We start from the raw sequence: 19839 nt of genomic DNA, 5'->3' as shown, positions 1-19839 counted from the left end.
AATGTTGGGATTGGTTGAAAATTCAATGTTGTTTCAATGCTGATCATAACGAGCACATTCACTATTGTTTCAATGTCTGACTTCAATGTTGAACACAATCTTCAGCGTGACCATATCTCAATGTTGATTCAATGACTTTTTGCTATCTGGGGCAGAATGGCCCGCCCCATACGTGCCACCAGTGGCAGTGCCAGGGTATGGCTGGGGTAGGCTACACCCATACCAAGAAATGGCTTAGCCCCACCATGAAAAATGATGTTAAAGTCAGCAAAATAAAGTCTGCCAACTCACGCGGAGTAAATTGCACAGACAGCAGTTAGTAAGATTGATTTCAGTAGCCACGGTTTTGAAAACTTTTGTCACGTAGTCAATAGAACATCTTTGATAACGGCGTGGTGTTGTTGCAGGAAGTCCCGACGGAGAATACTTTTGCTGTAGTAGGCTACAGGGGTGCACATAACTGGTACGCAGGTTATGTGCGTAATCTGAAATGCGTACCGTCACTTGTGTCACAAAGCGCATTTGCGTACCGACGTACTTGTGAAGCTTTTCCAGAAGGCGGTTAGATCACCGGACGACAGAGTCGGTCTCCGTGTGCACAGACAGGGCTGCTGTTAACGTCGGTCTGTACAACGGAATTTTGCAACTACGCCAACCGGCTGCGGAGGGAGACTCCCCCCCCCTTCACTGGAGAACTGCGCTAAAACAGCTGATCACAACGTTCACACTCTGTGGTCACGAAGTACTCCACTAGCTGCCGCCGCCCCCCCCCCCCCTCGACTTTCCTGAAGTACTCCCCCGTTGATAGAAATCAACACGTAATGAATTAAGACCCCACGGTTTGATGATTGATAGGTGTGTGGGTTGTCTTTCATTTTGACACGCAGAAAATGTTATAATAAACATAGATACTGTATGTTAAATGGATATATCCGCCTTCTTTCATTTATCTTTCCATTCCCACAACAATATACATAAATAAATGGCATATTTTGGACATAGTTCGAATGGTGATTAATCATGATTAATTAATTTTTAAGCTGTGATTAATCTGATTACAATTTTTAATCGTTTGACAGCCCTAGTTATTACTTGTTATCAATGTTGTATTCAGTCCTGTGTTTACCAACTTCTAACAGTTTTTAGTAGATTATTATAATTGTATTATATTTGGTTGTTATTTTAATTGTATTTTTTAAAACATTTCATATTTATTTATTTACTCATTTATGTATTCATTTATTTATCTTTACAAGTATTTTATCCAGTCCTGTGTTCACTAACTTCTACTGGTTTTTAAAAGTTAAGTGTTGAGTGTAAAATAAAATAAAAAGAGATTTAATGACATCGATACATAATTTCAGCTTTAAATCCGAGTGTATGTGACTTGTTCTCACTCAGTGTGTGTGTGAGAGTGTGTGAGAGTGTGTGTGAGTGTGTGAGCTCACCCCAGCTTCCCGCCAGAGGCTGTGTGTGTGGGAGTGTTTCTACAGCCTCTGTGTCACTTGCCTCTAAACAGTAACAGTTTTGTTGATCAGCATTTGTTTACAGACCGCCCGGAGGAAGGAACTAATTTGATCACTTGGTATTCCCCCGTCCCCCCCTCTCCGGAGACCGCTTCAATTTCAGCTCCTCATACGTTCTCCATAGCGCACGGGCACAAGTTGAATCTGACAGCAATTATGAACATCGTGTTCCACTCAAGTGGTCGTGGGCCGGGGAATAATGAAGTCCTCGCCATCATCTGTTTCCCCAAATCATCCAAACTGCATCTTTATTAGGAACTAGGAGGAAGTGGAGGGACCACGTAGCAGCTCATAGCTAACATGCTAAATATCAACAGGATGTTTTTACTCAAACAAAATAGCACTTTGCCTTAAAGTTAATTTAGGCCTTGTAACTAATTCACCAACACTTGAAGTGAATATATCTGCAATTGTGTTGTTGTTGTTGTTGAGTTTAAAGGTAGGGTAGGTAATTCACTTCAGAAACACTTGTTGTTATATTCCATGGAATGCTCTTAACATCCCGATAGCAATGAATATCTGAAGTGCTTTGACAATAAATCCATAAAGAAATATCATCTGTGGAAGCCGTAGTACTGTAAAAAGCACGACCAATCATCTGAGCCGGCCCGGCTAAAGTAACTGGATGGCCTACCTGCCTGTCAGCCTTCCATCTGGGCACAAACTTATCTCGTGCCCTCATTGGTCATGTGCGCGTTCCTGTGTGTTGGAGGAGGGGCTCTGTAAGGAAGTGGCAGATTTGTTCCGGGTGTGTATTTTCAAATTCTAGCGCACTCGAGCCGGTTTCTCCAAAATGACCCCACCTTTAAATTCATATGGTTTTTGCACTTATTGTAAGTGGCTTTTGATAAAAGCTTCAACCAAATGAAATGTAATGTAAGACAACAGAACAATGTGACCTTAGAAAAGCAGAAACCAAGAAATGAAGTATCAATGTGTCCACAATGTATAGGATAGGTCTAAAGATGCAGTTTTGGTTTAATCAATGAATAAAAAGCATGATATTTTGTTTAGGTGTAATAAAGCAGGTGTTCGCCTACTACATTTAAATAAATAAATACAAATAAAAGTAGCCTAAAAGACAAAATCAATTAAATAGGCAGTTGGTGTAACTATCTACTATCGTCTATAATATATAAATTAATAATAATATTAATATATATTCTGTTTTTTAAAACACGTGGATCTCACAAGCTCCTGTCTCAGGTCCCTTTCTGAAGTTATCCAGAATTATATACAATTATTAGCTTTGGGGGGATACAAAATATTCAGTATTTTAACTGAATAAATAAATAATAAATATCTACACTTCTTTTTTGATTGAAGAAAGCCATCCCTAGTTTTCCTCTGTCCTGCGTGTCAGCTGTTTTCACCTGCATAGACATCGGGGACCAGAAGCCAATCAGGGGGCTTCACCCTGTCACTGCTCCGTCTCTGGAGCTTCTGTTGTGTGTGTGTGTGCGTGTGTGTGTGCGTGTGTGCGTGTGCGTGTGCGTGTGCGTGTGTGTGTGTGTGTGCGTGTGTGTGTGTGTGTGTGTGTGTGTGTGTGCGTGTGTGTGTGTGTGTGTGCTGACAGGCCAGGAGAGGGACAAAAGCTCTGTGTGGAAATAAATATAAAACATGAATATTAATAAATATATAGGGGAGGTTTATTAAATCCTCCTCGTCTCCCTCTGATATTTCTCTAAGGTGCCACGTCGACAGATTACGATCACATTATGTGTCACGGCTTTTCTCTCCTGACGCCTCACCTCGCTCGTTTCACTTTGTTTCATAATCTCCGTCAGTGTTTTTTTTGTTTCTCACCTTATTCATTTTATTTCACTTTTCCTTCAATCTCTCACCCTTTATTTACTATTTTAAATCTCTCTGTGACTGACAGCGAGCAATCCCACAATGCATCAGTGACTGCAGGAACCAATCACTGCGTCTGCTTAGGAGACAAATTACAAGAACTGCCAGGATGACTAACCTGGACACACACACACACACACACACACACACACACACACACCTGGACACACACACATACACACCTTGACACACACACACACACATACACACACCTGGACATACACGCACACACAGCTGGACACACACACACCTGGGCACACACACACCTGGAGACACACACACACATACAGTACACACCTGGACACACACACACCTGGACACACACACACACCTGGAGACACACACACACATACACACACCTGGACACACACACACACAGCTGGACACACACACACACACCTGGAGACACACACACATACACATCTGGACACACACACACACACAGCTGGACACACACACACACACCTGGGCACACACACACCTGGAGACACACACACATACACATCTGGACACACACACAGCTGGACACACACACACACCTGGGCACACACACACCTGGAGACACACACACATACACATCTGGACACACACACACACACCTGGACACACACATACACACCTTGACACACACACACACCTGGAGACACACACACATACACACACACACACACACACACCTGGACACACACACATACACACCTTGACACACACACATACACACACCTGGACATACACGCACACACAGCTGGACACACACACACCTGGGCACACACACACCTGGAGACACACACACACACACATACAGTACACACCTGGACACACACACACCTGGACACACACACACACCTGGAGACACACACACACATACACACACCTGGACACACACACACACAGCTGGACACACACACACACACCTGGAGACACACACACATACACATCTGGACACACACACACACAGCTGGACACACACACACACACCTGGGCACACACACACCTGGAGACACACACACATACACATCTGGACACACACACAGCTGGACACACACACACACCTGGGCACACACACACCTGGAGACACACACACATACACATCTGGACACACACACACACCTGGACACACACATACACACCTTGACACACACACACCTGGAGACACACACACATACACACACACACACACACACACACACACACACCTGGACATACCCGCACACACAGCTGGACACACACACATACACACACCTGGACATACACGCACACACAGCTGGACACACACACACCTGGGCACACACACACCTGGAGACACACACACACATACAGTACACACCTGGACACACACACACCTGGACACACACACACACCTGGACACACACACACACCTGGGCACACACACACCTGGAGACACACACACACATACAGTACACACCTGGACACACACACATCTGGACACACACACACCTGGACACACACATACACACCTTGACACACACACACCTGGAGACACACACACACACACATACACACACACACACACACACACCTGGACATACCCGCACACACAGCTGGACACACATACACACACAATGACGACACATTATTTCCAAGGCTAAAACAGAATAGCTTCAAAGATCATCAAATGTATGATCTGAGAATGATGGTAGCCTTTTTTACAGTTTTCCAAATGTAAAAAGACTTGCTGATAATAGGCCTACTCAACAATGCAACATAACGTCTAAGATTGTATATGATTGGCCTATGTTCAGCATTTATTTAAGTCTTATAAAGAAAGTCATATCAATGAAATATTCTAACTTATGTTGATGCTAATGTGCTCCTACTGTTGGCTCAATGGCAGTGGCGAAGCGTGTCTATCACAACTGGACGTGGAAGCTAATGCAGAGAGTCGGGATTGTCCTGTTCTGTTCCGTGCATATGTTTTTATCCGGTTGAGGGCGGAAAATGTCCTTTCCACAGATGCAGTGGTGACGGGGATCGTTACAACCAGACATATCAGTGCATATAGCTGATGCATGCTGTCACAAAGTTATTTTCGTTGGAAAAAGAAAAGGAGATCAGATGGGTTCTTTCCCTGAAAATCTGTCATACAATACATCACAGACAGTTCTGTTTTCAGCCGAGACAAGTCAAAGTGCGGCCCGTAGCTCTCTGTGAGGCTTGCGAATGCAGTTTCAGGGACGTTGCTGTTAAAGCTGGTGAACTGTTGAGGGTCCAGAAGAGAAAGGAATGACAGTTTTTCGTGATCTTTAAACCGATTTTGCACCTGATTTAAAATGTTCTCAAGAATGCCATTGTGCAGCTTCTTGTAGTGTGAGCGAGAATCTCTGTGGGCTCTCCGTCCAGTTGGCAGGCCGGTGTCCTGCACAGTCTCATCATATATTTGATCAAAACGATCCCTCTGCCCTTCAATGCAAATGCAAAACTCTTCCACCCTTGTCAGACAAAACTGCATGTCGAATGACTTGTTCTGTAAGATGTCAAAGAGCACATCTGCATGCGCAAATATCTCGTTAAAAGTTGAAAGGAAAAATCCAAATTCACAGTTACCCAGGTTTGATAGGTAGCCATCAGTACTGAGAATGGCAGCATCATCAAATTCCTCGTGGTGTTCAACTATGTAGTCAAACAGATCCTTAAGAGCATCCTTCTTTTCAAAGACAGTGCACACCAATCTTGATGCAAAATTCCACCTGGTTGGTGCCACTCGTGGCAGTCGCTTCTGGCATATTTCATCAAGCAGCTGCGTTCGTTTTGGCGATCTAGAAAAGAACGCAGCCAGGCCAGAAAGGTGTGAGAGGAAAATTCTGCATTCTTTAATTTTAACTACACCTTGAGATAAAACCAAATTAAGGGCATGTGCATAACAGTGTATGAAAAGTGCCTGTGGGATCTTTTCCTTGACCTTGGCTTGGACTCCGTTCAGCCCCGATGCCATAACGGCAGCACATAGCACTGGGCTACAAGTTTGCCCATGCATCCATGTTCCTCCAAGAAACCAAGGGCCATGGCTGCTACATCCTCAAATTTGACGAACCTCTCTTTTACGCCACTGTCTGTTACAAACCGAAGAACAAACGACAACTGTGCAGCATTGCTGACATCTGTTGTTTCATCCAGCATTAAAGCTACGAAGGGTGCTTTACTTATTTCTTCTTTGATGGTCTCACCCATCACTTCGGCAACAGCACTTATCAAGTCGTTCTGTATTTGACTCGAGGTTCCAATGAACACCTTAGAAGTGGACAAATGGTAGTGCAAGTCTGGATCATATTCTGCTATGAATGTAAGCAGCTCCAGGTAATTACCTCGATTGTCTGATTCTCTGCTCTCATCATGGCCCTGAAAGGTAACTCCCGTTTCCCAAGGAAAATCACACAGTGGATCAGACATTTCAAAATATCCCGATTTTTGTTCACCTTTTCGTTGTGAATGATCGTTTCTCTACGTCTCTGTTCGTCCAGCTGTAGATCAATCCTTGTGTCTCCAAAAGTCTTCATGGTGACCGTTGCCTTAAGATGCCCTGCTGTGTTTTGGTGTTTTTATGCAGCCTTGGTTAAACAGCTCAGATTATCGTAGCCTTTCCAATTCCATGCCCCCTTTTCGGTCCCAAAAAGCAAGCACTCCCAGCAGTAGAGCCTTTTGTGACTGCCGTAAGCCACGGGTATCTTTCCCAGTTGCTAGCCTGGAAATGGCGAACATAGCCTTTAGCAACTTGATTCAGCTACAGATTTGCAGGCGTTGGGCGCCCTTTTTTTACAATGTCCGTCTTTTCAGTGAATTGTCGTCTTGAAAAAGGAACCGACAATCATTCCGCAACAACATCTTCTTCACCTGTTGCCATGTCAACGTTAAAACGAATAAAACAGAAAATGAATTGTTACGTCCCATCTATATCCTGTGTCTCGCACCTGTCAGAACTAACGGGCCTTCTAGCATACCCTGCACCGTGGGAAACTCCGAAAGAATACGCCCATTGGCTACAAATCAATATATGATTGGTTGATCAAACTGTCAATCAGAGTGTTCACTCTCATTCAGTTCAACGACCAGGGCCTTCTATCAAGGATACAGAATACCCACAGACGCAGAAACAGATCTGATTGGTTGCATTTCTTTTCTAAAATGCGTAGTGCAAGGTCCGAGAAGGACAAACAAATCCACGTAACACTGTTTATTACAGATCAACAACACAGATACGATTCTCATTTATAAAATGTATTTACATTTTATTACATTTTATTAAATTGTATTTATATAATTAAATCGATAAATGTCTTTTTTTTATCTGAGTTATTCAGGGTATTCTCTGAATACATTGAAGGCCCTGACGGTTCGCCACTGCTCAATGGGCAAGGCCTTATAGAGTGCTGTTCATAAATGGCAGGATTTAATAAAAACACAACTTTAACAATACTATGAACACAAAATAATCGTTTAGATGTAAATGTTATCGGACTCTCGACATTGTACAACTGACAACCAATTTCCTAAATCTAATTATTTGCTTCAGTCATGATTCAATCTTTACAAAGCGATCAACCCAATCTGAAGGCTATGATAATCTATGATGATGAATCTGTGGAAAGGCCAAATACGCTATTGTGCGCATTATGAAACTGAAGATGGAAAAAAAGTGGAAATTAGGTAGAAATGAAGTTTAATCAAATTCAGCCTTTAAATATTAATTATAAATAAAATGAGGCATTATTTAAGAATATATGTATATTTTTCCTAGGATCAAATCAATTTTTATAGAGGAACTTTTCAATATTTCAAAGGTATTTAAAAAAAGCAATTATTTGCCATGTTTTTGGAAATAAAATGATAAATGAGATGTGAACGACCCCTCTGTGAACATCTTGAAAGAAATGGGATGGTTTGATACTTAGATTATAGTTTTCTTTTCTTATTATTTATTTATTTCTACATTTTTCATTTCAGTTGTTTCTTGTTGTAATTTACCTATTTAAAAATATGAGTTTATATTCTGAACAAAGTGCATCTGTTAAAAGAAAAAGTGTCATCATCGTTTGTGCTGCAGTGTTGGCTTAGAGTTAGACGATGGAACATATTATGAGAAATATAAATATATTGTAAAATTCTACACATGTTGCAAGACACTTCAGATGTAAAGGGTAACATATTAGTCAATATTAGGGATGTAACGATACCAAAAACTCACGGTACGATAATATCGCGATAAAAAGTCCACGGTGCGATATTGAAAAATAAAGGAAAAAAATGTGGATTTTTTTAAATTTATTTTGTGAATAAATGTTATTTATTAAATAATAAATCTGATTTGTACAGCATTTTAGTAGGATAGTAGTATTTTAAAGTGTCAACAATATAATAATCAGACCCCGCAATAGAATAAATCAAGTCTCACTTTAGTTTTTCAAGTAACTCAACTCTAACTCACTCACTCACTCACTCACTCACTCACTCACTCACTCACTCACTCACTCACTCACTCACTCACTCACTCACTCACTCACTCACTCACTCACTCACTCACTCACTCACTCAGCGTCATCAAGGTTATCTTTTAGGAATATGAGCATGTCCACATTTCCAGGTAGAAGCTGGGATGTTTGGGCATTTGCAAAATCCCCTGCTGTGGAAAAAACTCTCTTGCTTGGTACTGATGTTGCTGGGACAGAGAGATATGCTTTGGCCCTGGGTGACAGCAGTGGGTCAAACTGTGCATTGTCTCTCCACCACTTCAAAAACAATACAGTTGTTGCCAAGAAGGTGAGGCTTATTGACAGAGATATAAATATACTGTTGGTACTTGTCAATGTCTCTAGGTGTGTACATGTAGCTCTGTAAATACGATGTCCTTTTGTGCTATCTGTTGTTTTATGTTCATGTTGTAACCTACTTGCTGCCATGTTGGACAGGTCTCCCTTGAAAAATAAATTGATGATCTCAATGGGACCATCTGGTTGAATAAAGGTTTAAAAAAAACTATTATTTAAAAAGAAACAAATAATTTAAATCGCGGTATATTTAGTCAGTCTCACGACGGTATTGAGACATCTATTTATCGCGATATTCGATATATCGTTACATCCCTAGTAACTATACTTAGTTGATCACTTACTTCAAGAAGTTTTCATTTTTCCTGGGATGTCTTGCCTTAAGGGGTAACTGTAGTTATTTTAGATTTCCAGCAAGTGTGTGCATTTGTATTCTAGATTCTAAATCCTACAAACTGAAGCATTATTTAAATAAAAGCATCAGAGGTGAAGTTCACAGACTAGGACAGGCTGTGGTCCAGTGACTGAGCAGAGGAGGGAACTAACCCCTCTCTCCCCAGCGTCTGTGTGTGTGTGTGTGTGTGTGTGTGTGTGTGTGTGTGTGTGTGTGTGTGTGTGTGTGTGTGTGTGTGTGTGTGTGTGTGTGTGTGTGTGTGTGGTGTGTGTGTGTGTGTGTGTGTGTGTGTGTGTGTGTGTGTGTGTGTGTGTGTGTGGGTGGGTGGGTGGGTGTGTGTGTGTGTGTGTGTGTGTGTGTGTGTGTGTGTGTGTGTGTGTGTGTGTGTGTGTGTGTGTGTGTGTGTGTGTGTCAGGCTTGGGTGGGCTTGCTGAGCTGAGTAGATGAGACCAGCCTAAGTGTGTGTGGCTCCTATCAGTGTGTCCTCGATCACTCGCACTGTATGGGGGCACTTTAGTCCATTCTTCCCCGGCACCAGGAGGCACACACACACACACACACACACACACACACACACACACGTATACACACTTACAGTACACACCTGCACACATGTATGCTCAACTAGACACACACACACACACACACACACACACAAAGACTCAGTGTTTTGATGTAAACTCAAGTGGACGAGGGGTCTACTCCAACCGAGTCTTTCCCCCTCCACCCTCCTCTCTTTTTCCTTTCATCTCTCATTGCCTTCCTCCCTGTGACACTTTTAACGGCATGTCACGCAACCCTGTGCTCGCACACACACGCACACACACGCACGCATACACACACACACACACAAAAAACATGTCGTGCTCTCAGCCAAAGCTCTGCACCTTTGTCAGGGGAAAACCACTTAACCACGCTCATATGCACACACACATTCACGCACGTTCATGATTTTTTCCCTCTATCTGCTCACATACACACATACAGGCGTTCCCCACTTAAGCCGTCTTCCTTTCACCATCTCGTGCCCCCCGCCCCTCGCTGTGTCTTGTCTGGTCTCGTGTGTGCGTGACTGTGGCTGGATTTGGCGAGGGCGAATTAGCACGACGACCCAGTTTGGTGCCAGAAGAGACAAGACGTCAGCGGAGAACTTACTGAAGAGCTCTTTACTCGCCCATCCCCTCCCCCTCCGTCCACTGTAAATCCACGTTCTACTACAGTTGCTGTGATGTAATGGTAAAGGAAATACGGAGTGAATACATCACCTTGTCTGAGAGTTATCATAGAGCAGGTTATTTTAATTTTACGGTGCTTTTAAGCTTTTACCGTCTTGAAAAAAAGATATCTCCAGTAGTTAAGATGACTTGTGTGTTTAGCCTCAATGAGGATAAAACGTGTTCCATGAACATGATGTGACTCCAGATTTGTCTTGCAACCTTGTCCTTACTTTGTTTCTAGGCTCTGTTTTTGCCTTTCTGCGCTAATGCTAATTAGCTAAAACTAATTATAGAAGAGTAGCCCTCTAAACCGGTCACACACACACACTATGGACCAAAGCTAAACACTTTACAGCACCCTAAGATTGATTTTTGCATTCATTTCAAATGGCTTAAAATTAGGAACTGATTGTTGTCCCCAAATATTCAGGGGACCCCGTGAGGTGAGTGTGTAAAAAGTGGGGTCCCCACAACTGCATAAATACAAACACACACACGCACAATGTTCTGTGTGTGTGTGTGTGTGTGTGTGTGTGTGTGTGTGTGTGTGTGTGTGTGTGTGTGTGTGTGTGTGTGTGTGTGTGTGTGTGTGTGTGTGGAGGAGGAACAGGTCAGGACGGATGCAAGCGAACCGGTGTTGCGTGACTTGTTCGGCTCGTTTGGCTGACAAACTGCTTTTAGTGTTTAATTATCCATCACGCTGTGATTAATAGGCTTTAATTACTGTAACCCATGGCAACTTCAAGTATGCACACTTCGCTACATGAGGTCACGCAATCAAATCCCCATGAAAAATCGAAAAAGACAAAAATAAACAGAACGTGGTCTAAAAAAATAGGAAGGATCCAGAATCTTAGCATCTAAACGTCTCACTTATTATTCCTCATCAGAGGCTGAAGGAGGAAAGAGACACACTCGGCGTTTCTCTCAGTATTTACCGGATTGAAAGCAGCGTTCAACCTCAGAAAAGCTTTTGACCGAACCATGAACTTTTCACAGGATCACAGGCAGAACTTCAAACAGACTTTTTGATTCACCAGAAAGGTGAGAACCCTTTTTCCAAATGCATGTGTTGCTTCAAAGGCTCTTTTTACACTGGTTACATTTCTGCTGATGTTCTGAGCCCAGAGGAAACGCTCATTCAATAAATGGGAAACTCTGATTCTTACATGATGACTTTTTTGAAGTGGAAAAGAGCGTGACAGAGTAGCTATAACAATTAAAAATTAAGCCAGAAGGGACATTTTCTTCCAGCATCTTTTACAGATTAGTACTATCGTCGAAATGAAAGAAAATATCGATTTATTCCTAGCTTTTATTTTGTGACCTGTAAGTGATCACGCTGTTTCTATAGTCAAATTCTCTCTTTTATCACTCTTAGAAAACACTCAAGTCGTAGTTATTGGTGTAATCAACACAAATACATTTCTCCAAATGCCCAGCCCTATGATCAGATATGAATGGAATTGAAAGGACTTATATTATATTTTATAGTAACAGCTTTTTTCTAGTCTCTGTTTTCCCCTTTTCTTTTAAGCTTAGGTTAAAATCTAAATCAAATGTCATTATTAAATTATCTTAGGTACATATGAAAATATTTAAGTGGAAGCTTAACCATAAAATAAATGTTTGAGGACTAAAATTACCAGCTAAAGAAACGATCTTACGTAGAAAAGTGCCATATTTGGGTTAGGGTTCAATTAGATAATCATGAGATATCTCCTGGTTATATATGAAATTCACTGTGCTTTATGTTTGAACCGTATATCCTAATCATAACATCTCTATACTACTGTATGGCTGCATAATGGATTGTCATTTCTAACAAAATTGCAATATGAACTACTGCAATATCTAAATCACCATTACCGCTATGTTCGGTAAAGGCAACATTTTGAATTGCATTGTAATGTCTCAGTTCTAGTACTGATGAAGAATAGGTTGTTTTTTAATAATCTTATCTAATAAAGTGGAATTATAAAATGTAAGATATCCCTTTGTTGACAGTGTTCTAACTCAGCCCATGTAATAAGAACATTTATTTACTTTTGAATTTGAGCTTTTGAATTTAAAGTCCCATGTACAGTATCAACAAATCCTGTGATATTTTCTTGATTGGTTTTGTTTCCTAACTCCAACCCTTGTTCCAAGTGCATAGGCTTTATTGTCATATGCACAGCTACAGCGTAATTGTGTCAATGAAAACCTTAATTCCCAGGCTCCCTCCAACGGTACAAAATAAACATATATGACATGTAACAAACATTACAAATGTAAAAAACAATAATAATAATAGTGCAAGAAGAAACAAAGAAGAACTAGAAAATGCATTTCCTGCAGAAAATGCGTGCGAATGCTGTAAACTGTGAACATTTATGGCTGAATTTAGCTGAAAATGCAGAAAAAGCTGAATGTGTTATTAGCTGAATGGTAGCTGCTTTTAGCTAAAAAAATGCAGAAAAAGCTGAATGTGTTATTAGCTGAATGGTAGCTGCTTTTAGCTAAACAAATGCAGAAAAAGCTGAATGTGTTATTAGCTGAATGGTAGCTGCTTTTAGCTAAACAAATGCAGAAAAAGCTGAATATTTCAAAAAAAAGGTTTAAAAAAGGTATAAACAACAACATGTATAGCCTTGATGTCCTGAAATAGCTGAATAATGTAATAGTTGAATGGGTTCTGCAGCTGAAAATAGGCTGAAGGAGTTAAATATCAGATGTAAGTAGTAGTGAATGAATTTGTATTAAGATGAGAAAATAAAGTAAAAAGGGAAAGCAGAAGAATATTTTGACTGCAAACTTTTCGACTAAAACCATACGTCACCAATAATGTATAAAATATGTGGAACATGTTGAAGTCTGTATGAAGTCTCCATCAGACAGAAAAGAATAGGCTGAGACAGTCTGTTAAAGTCCAGTCTGTCAGTGTTTGTTTCTATTCCTGAGCACCTACTCATAACACCCAATCATAACACATGTGCTGAACAAGCTGAATATCTTTGATATTTCAATGCACAGCATTCGCAGTAAATAGTGAAGAAGCTTAATATTTAAAAGAAAAGGTTTAAAAAAGGTATAAACAACAACATGTATAGCGTCATTGTCCTGAAATAGCTGAATAAGTTACTAGTTGAATAGTTAATAGTTTGTGCTGAAAGTTGCCTGAAGGAGTTACATATCAGATGTACGTAGTAGTATAAGTTCAAGTAGCATTACATCTATAGGGCTTTTCTTTTGAAGGGGTGTGGCTTTGGAGAGTGTGAGGTGTAGAAAAACTAAATGAGATGTCAGACATCAATCAATGGGAGGTTCACCCATAAAAACAATGGTTAGGTGGACAAAGGCCTGTGGCCTGTTTGTGTGTGCGTGTGTGTGTGTGTGTGTGTGTGTGTGTGTGTGTGTGTGTGTGTGTGTGTGTGTGTGTGGTAGAGAGCTGTTCAGTGTGTGTGTCTGTGTGGTAGAGAGAGATAGTGTGTGTGTGTGTGTGGTGTGTGTGTGTGTGTGTGTGTGTGTGTGTGGTGTGTGTGTGTGTGGTGTGTGTGTGAGAGAGTGTGTGGTGCCTGTGTGTGAGAGAGAGTGTGTGTGTGTGTGGCTCTGTGTTTGTGTGTGTGTGTCTCTGTGTGTGTCTCTGTGTTTGAGTATGTGTGTGGTGTGTGTGTGGTGTGTGTGTGTGTGTGTGTGTGTGTGGTGTGTGTGTGTGTGTGTGTCTCTGTGTTTGAGTGTGTGTGTGTGTGTGTGTGGTGTGGGTGTGTGTGGTGGTGTGTGTGTGTCTGTGGTTGTGTGTGTGTGTGTTTGTTGTGTGTGTGTGTGTGTGGGTGCTGTGTGTGTGTGTCTGTGTGTGTGTGTGTGTGTGTGTGTGTGTGTGTGTGTGTGTGTGTGTGTGTGTGTGGCTCCAATCTGCCCGGCAACACCATGACAAGCATCTGCAGCATGCAGAATGCATTGGGGATTATATCTGACAATTTTGCCACCTGTTCAAAAACTATGGCTCTTATTAAAAAATCATCAGACCGTGAGCATCAGGGAAGCCCCAATGAACTGAAATAGGTTTTTTTTTTGCGTTTTGTGTGTAAAATGTGGAGATGGGAGCAGTTTGTCTAAAGTGTACTTCTCTCTGCTCTGAAGAAAGATCTGGAACAATTTAACATGGGGATCAATTGGGAGCTAGCTGGACTTTTTCTCTCTTCATGCCCTCAAGAGGCATTTTGTTTAATATTTTTTCTCAATCTTTTTTTATTTTCCAACCTAAGAGAGGTTTTCCTACGTTTTTCATGAAAACATATGTCTGAGGAGTGTAGGGTTTGGGATGTATGGCAAGTTTAAAACATTTTTGGGGGAGAATTTCAAGCACTGCTGCACTCTGTTTTGAGATCAAAGCACTCTAGAGTTAACGAGCTGCTCCATCCACTGTATTGTTACAATCTGAAAAAGGCCTCTCTACCAAGCTCCAAACTAAATTCAATATCTCAAACAGTTGAAAAGATATCAAAAATCTTTTATACAAGTTTTATAGCTGAAGGTATTGTGATCATTTGAAAGTTGGAATGAAGTGTCTGGCTGAAATTATGTGGAAGGAGAAGCATTTGGCGCAAAGTGTAGGAAAACAGGATTTGAAGGCATCTCCCATTGACTTCAATGTTAAAAAAAGAGTTTAAAAAGCTGAATATTTCAAAAAGTATGAAATATTTTTAAAAAGTTGAAGGTTTCCCATCAATTGCTGAAAAGGCTGAATAGTTTAATATTTGAATGGTTTCTGTAGCTGAAAGTAATCTGAAGTTATGGAGAGCTAAAGTATTGGCTGATTTGAAGGCTCTTCCCATTGACTTCAATGTAAAAAAAAGAGTTTAAAAAGCTGAATATTTCAAAAAGTATGAAATATTTTGAAAAAGTTGGAGGTTTCCCATCGATTCCTGAACAGGCTGAATAGTTTAATATTTGAATGGTTTCTGTAGCTGAAAATAAGCTGAAGTTATGGAGAGCCAAAGTATTGGCTGAAATAATTTGTTTATTAAGGGGAAGAATAAAGTTTTGAAGTACTATAGTGGAATGCTGTAAACAGCATTCGCACTAATAAAGTTTTGAAGCACTATAGTGGAATGTTGTAAACAGCATTCGCACTAATAATGTTAATTGAGAATGAAACACTCTGAGTCCACTCACCAACGCAGGAGTCGTTTGTATTTGAGCTTTTGAATTTAAGCTAACTTAACATTCATCTGCTACTTAGTAATTATTTATCTATTATCTAATATATCATTCCAATATGCTGTAAAATCTATTATCTCTTGGATTTACACACGGCATCTATTGCACGTCTGTCCGTCCTGGGAGAGGGATCCCTCCTCTGTTGCTCTCCCTGAGGTTTCTCCCATGTTCCCTTAAACTGTGGGTTTTCTCTGGAAGTGTTTCCTTGTACGATGTGAGGGTCTAAGGGCAGAGGGTCTAAGGACAGAGGGTCTAAGGACGTTTTTCTCATACTGATATTCTGAACAATCTGTGCTGTTGTATTTGCTGTAAAGTGTCTCTACTGTAGGCTATTTTTATTTTATGTACAGCACTTTGGCTCGACCAAAAATCGTTTATAAATGTGCTATATAAATAAAACTTGATTTGATTTGATAACTTGTATTAACTCGTATTGCACTTTTCCACTTTTTTTTCTCACTTTTTAAAAACTATTTTTCTTGTTGTATTACTTTAAATATAGTATATTTTAATATTGTTTTAATATTGTCTGCTTATCTGTATTATTGTGTTGCATTGTTGGAGAAGCCTGTGACCAGATTTTCAACGACATAATTACTCTGTAGCTATGTTAGTTTGACAATAAAGCACCTTGAACCTTAAAGTCCCATGTACTGATTTGTCCCTGTTTGTTTTTGGTTCCTAACCCTAACCCTAGTTGTCCACCCAGTGACAGTAAAAGTGTTCATCGAGCAAACCAAGAAACACTGTGAGTCCATAATATATATGACATAAAACAATATAACAACATAACAAATGAAAAAAAGTATTAAAATAGTGCAAGAAGAAATGTGCAAGTAATGCAGGAGGAGTTAACTAAATACAAGAAACACTGTGAGTCCACTCACCCACGCAGGAGTCTCGGTGCTCCTCGAACCCAGCGGAGCACACACACCTCCCGATGGGAACCAGCCACTCTCCCTCGGCGCTGCAGTACATCTTGGGAGTGTCCCTCTCCTCGGCGTGATCCACACACTGACCTCTGACCTCCACCAGAGAGGAGGAGTCGGCCCCCGTCACTACGTCCGTGAACACCGCCAGGTTTCGGCTCACTCCGGCGCAGCGTTTGTAGTAAACTCGCACCGAGGTGAGAGCGATGCAGGCGCCGATGTCCTGGAAGGCCAAGTAGAAACCTCGTTTGGACAAAGGGCCAACGCCTCGCACCTGGAGAGGGGGGAGGACAGTTTGACACTTTCATCACTCACACTTTAGGTGAATAAATATATATAACATGTTCATACAAATGCAACTTTTTACCGTGATATCTTGTTTTAATAGTTACATTATCACTTTATTTCAATAGGTGTCAGTTTGACACTTTCATCACACACACTTTAGGTCATCATGAGAGTGTCTACATGTGACCCACCTTATCAGAACTGAAACTTGTGTTTTCGTCATTTTTTTTTGGTTAATTTAAAACAAACAAATCTTGGCTTTCAGAAAAATCTGACTTTGATATTCAGGCAATATCTAGACGCTTTCATCACACACACTTCAGGTCATCATGAGAGTGTCTACATGTGACCCGCCTTATCAAAATCAGTTAGATGTCGCAACAGATTTTTTTTGGGGATTTTGATATACTTTATTAATTAATCCCCCGTGGGGAAATTGTTTGACCCATCCTAGTGTTAGGAGCAGTGTGCTGCCATTTTGAACGGCGCCCGGGGAGCAGTGTAGGGAACGGTGCCTTGCTCAGGGACACCTCTGTAGCACATGGTCTTGCCGGGACTTGAACTGGTGACCTTCCAGTTGCCAAGCCAAGTCCCTATCGACTTCGCCACCACCGCCCAATCATCATCGTTACGATATATAACAATTAATTTATATGAAAAACTGTTTTGGGGTTTTGGTGAATTTAAAACAAACAAATCTTGGCTTTCAGATAATTTCACTCTTACATTTTAACCTAATTTACCCCTTAAAGATGGACTGATCTCAATAGGTGTCAATTTGACACTTTCATCACACACACTGTTTATATAATAATAATAATAGATTTAATTTGTTAGCGCTTTTACAGGTGCTCAAAGACGCTTTACAGATATAGTGAAGAGAAAAGAAAAGAAAGGAACAACAAATAAATATATAGTTAAAGTTAAAGTCAAATAATACAAAAACAATCACACATTAAAAGCCAGATTGAAGAGGTGAGTGTGTTGAAGGTGGTGAGGTCAGTGCAGTCTCTGATGGGTTGTGGGAGTGATATGTGTGATATTGTGATATGTGAAATGCTATATACAAATCTGTCAGATGTCGCACAGATCATACGATATAAACATTGATTTATATGAAAAACTTGTAATTTCGTCATTTGGGGCTTTTGGTTAATTTAAAGCAAACAAATCTTGGTTTTCAGAAGATTTCACTTTGATCGCCATATTTAACTAAATGTTTGAATTGAGTGTCATCTTCAGCGATAACCGTCTCCTCTACACAGCGCCGCTCCTCTTCCCTCACTACGTCTCCCGAAACAATGAATAACAGGCTGAGAGAAACAGGCAGGGACCAAGACGGTGGGTTTTCATTTAATCAAATAAAAACTAAGTCTTTCAGAAAATGAACGTGTTGCCTAATTAAGATGATAAATAAAGGCAAAAATACTTTATATATGCAGTAATACTTCGGAACACCTGAAAATAAGATGTGTAAGACTGAGATGTTTAAGTTAAAATGTATGGATTTCCATAAAACAATAAAAATGTATTGTTTTAGAGGAATACATAAAGTTAATCTGCTGCATCAGGACTGTGTGGGTTTGGTTTCATTAGATTTACTCAACTCTGATTGGCCGACGCATTGGAGAAGTTTCGTTTGGAACGTTTCTCACTCTTTCATATTAAAACCTCTGCAGTGGTTTGTGAACAAAACAGGAGTGTTAACGCAGCTGTAATTTAATCTCTGGACTGGTGTTTGGTGTTGTGCTTTGGCAGCAGCCATTAATCAACCTCCAACAACAACAACAACAACAACAACAACAACAACCGGGAAACATGGACGTTTTTACATTTTGATATGCTTGTTTTTTTTATCTCTATCACAGTTGATTATCTTGTTAACACCCAAGCACGGATGCAAAACATTATTCAAAAGTTTATATCGGCAGCATATGAATATAATAAGTCTATACGCTTCTATAGGGACAGTTTGCAGACTTATTCACAACTGAAATGGTTGCAAATGAGAGTGAGAACGAGTGTTGTTGTGTCTAATTTACTTTATAGAAACTGCCTATAACTAACTAATGCATTATTAAATGGTTCTTAGGCAGATGTGTTTTTAATATGTCCATTGTTCGGTAGGCTACTTCCCCATTTTGTTCAATTGTAGAGGAAAATTAAAGCTCTCTAAGCTTACACATTGTGCAAACTTCCCTGCTTTGGGACGCCCCCCAGACAGTCCCGAGATAGTTACCGGACGCACCCCTCACTGTAACGTCATTAGTCACGTGCTGCGCGTCCGGTAACTATCTGTCTGGGGGCGTCCCAAAGCAGGGAAGTTTGCACATACATTCTCTAACAATCAATTCGCCAATTTGTTAGCTCTTAGCGCTTAGCTTTGTTTATTCAAAAGACATATCTCTGCCATGTACACCTTTCTTAAACTCTAAATCTATACCCTGACGGATGAGGTAACGAAAAGTCAATGTTGAAATGCCGCTAATAGATTTCTTTATTTTGGAGTTGTTAAATTGATTGCTATTGGTCAACAGCACAAATTAGCAAGTCAAAGTCCCCAAAGTTGAACTACGAGCAAGATAAGCTGCACATGGCTGCTTTTGAGAAGCGATTGTTAACAGGTTTAGCTTAATAACTAGTAGGGCT

The 19839-nt window shown here is 40.6% G+C and overlaps 1 protein-coding gene across 5 annotated transcripts in view; it reads right to left on the bottom strand.

The window, feature by feature from the left end:
• The window catches only part of epha8 (eph receptor A8), a 151354-nt gene that overhangs the window by 66530 nt on the left and 64985 nt on the right, over nucleotides 1-19839 (bottom strand). For all 5 annotated transcript variants that reach the window (XM_034236548.1, XM_034236552.1, XM_034236549.1 and 2 more), the window contains exon 6: nucleotides 16861-17176. In XM_034236548.1, coding sequence (XP_034092439.1) covers nucleotides 16861-17176 — 316 coding nt within the window. The remainder of the gene's footprint in view (nucleotides 1-16860; nucleotides 17177-19839) is intronic.

Source organism: Gymnodraco acuticeps, unplaced genomic scaffold, assembly GCF_902827175.1.
Source record: "Gymnodraco acuticeps unplaced genomic scaffold, fGymAcu1.1, whole genome shotgun sequence".
Taxonomy (NCBI): domain Eukaryota; kingdom Metazoa; phylum Chordata; class Actinopteri; order Perciformes; family Bathydraconidae; genus Gymnodraco; species Gymnodraco acuticeps.
Note: the sequence above shows the minus strand (reverse complement) of the source record. Positions and strands in the feature narration are given on the sequence as shown.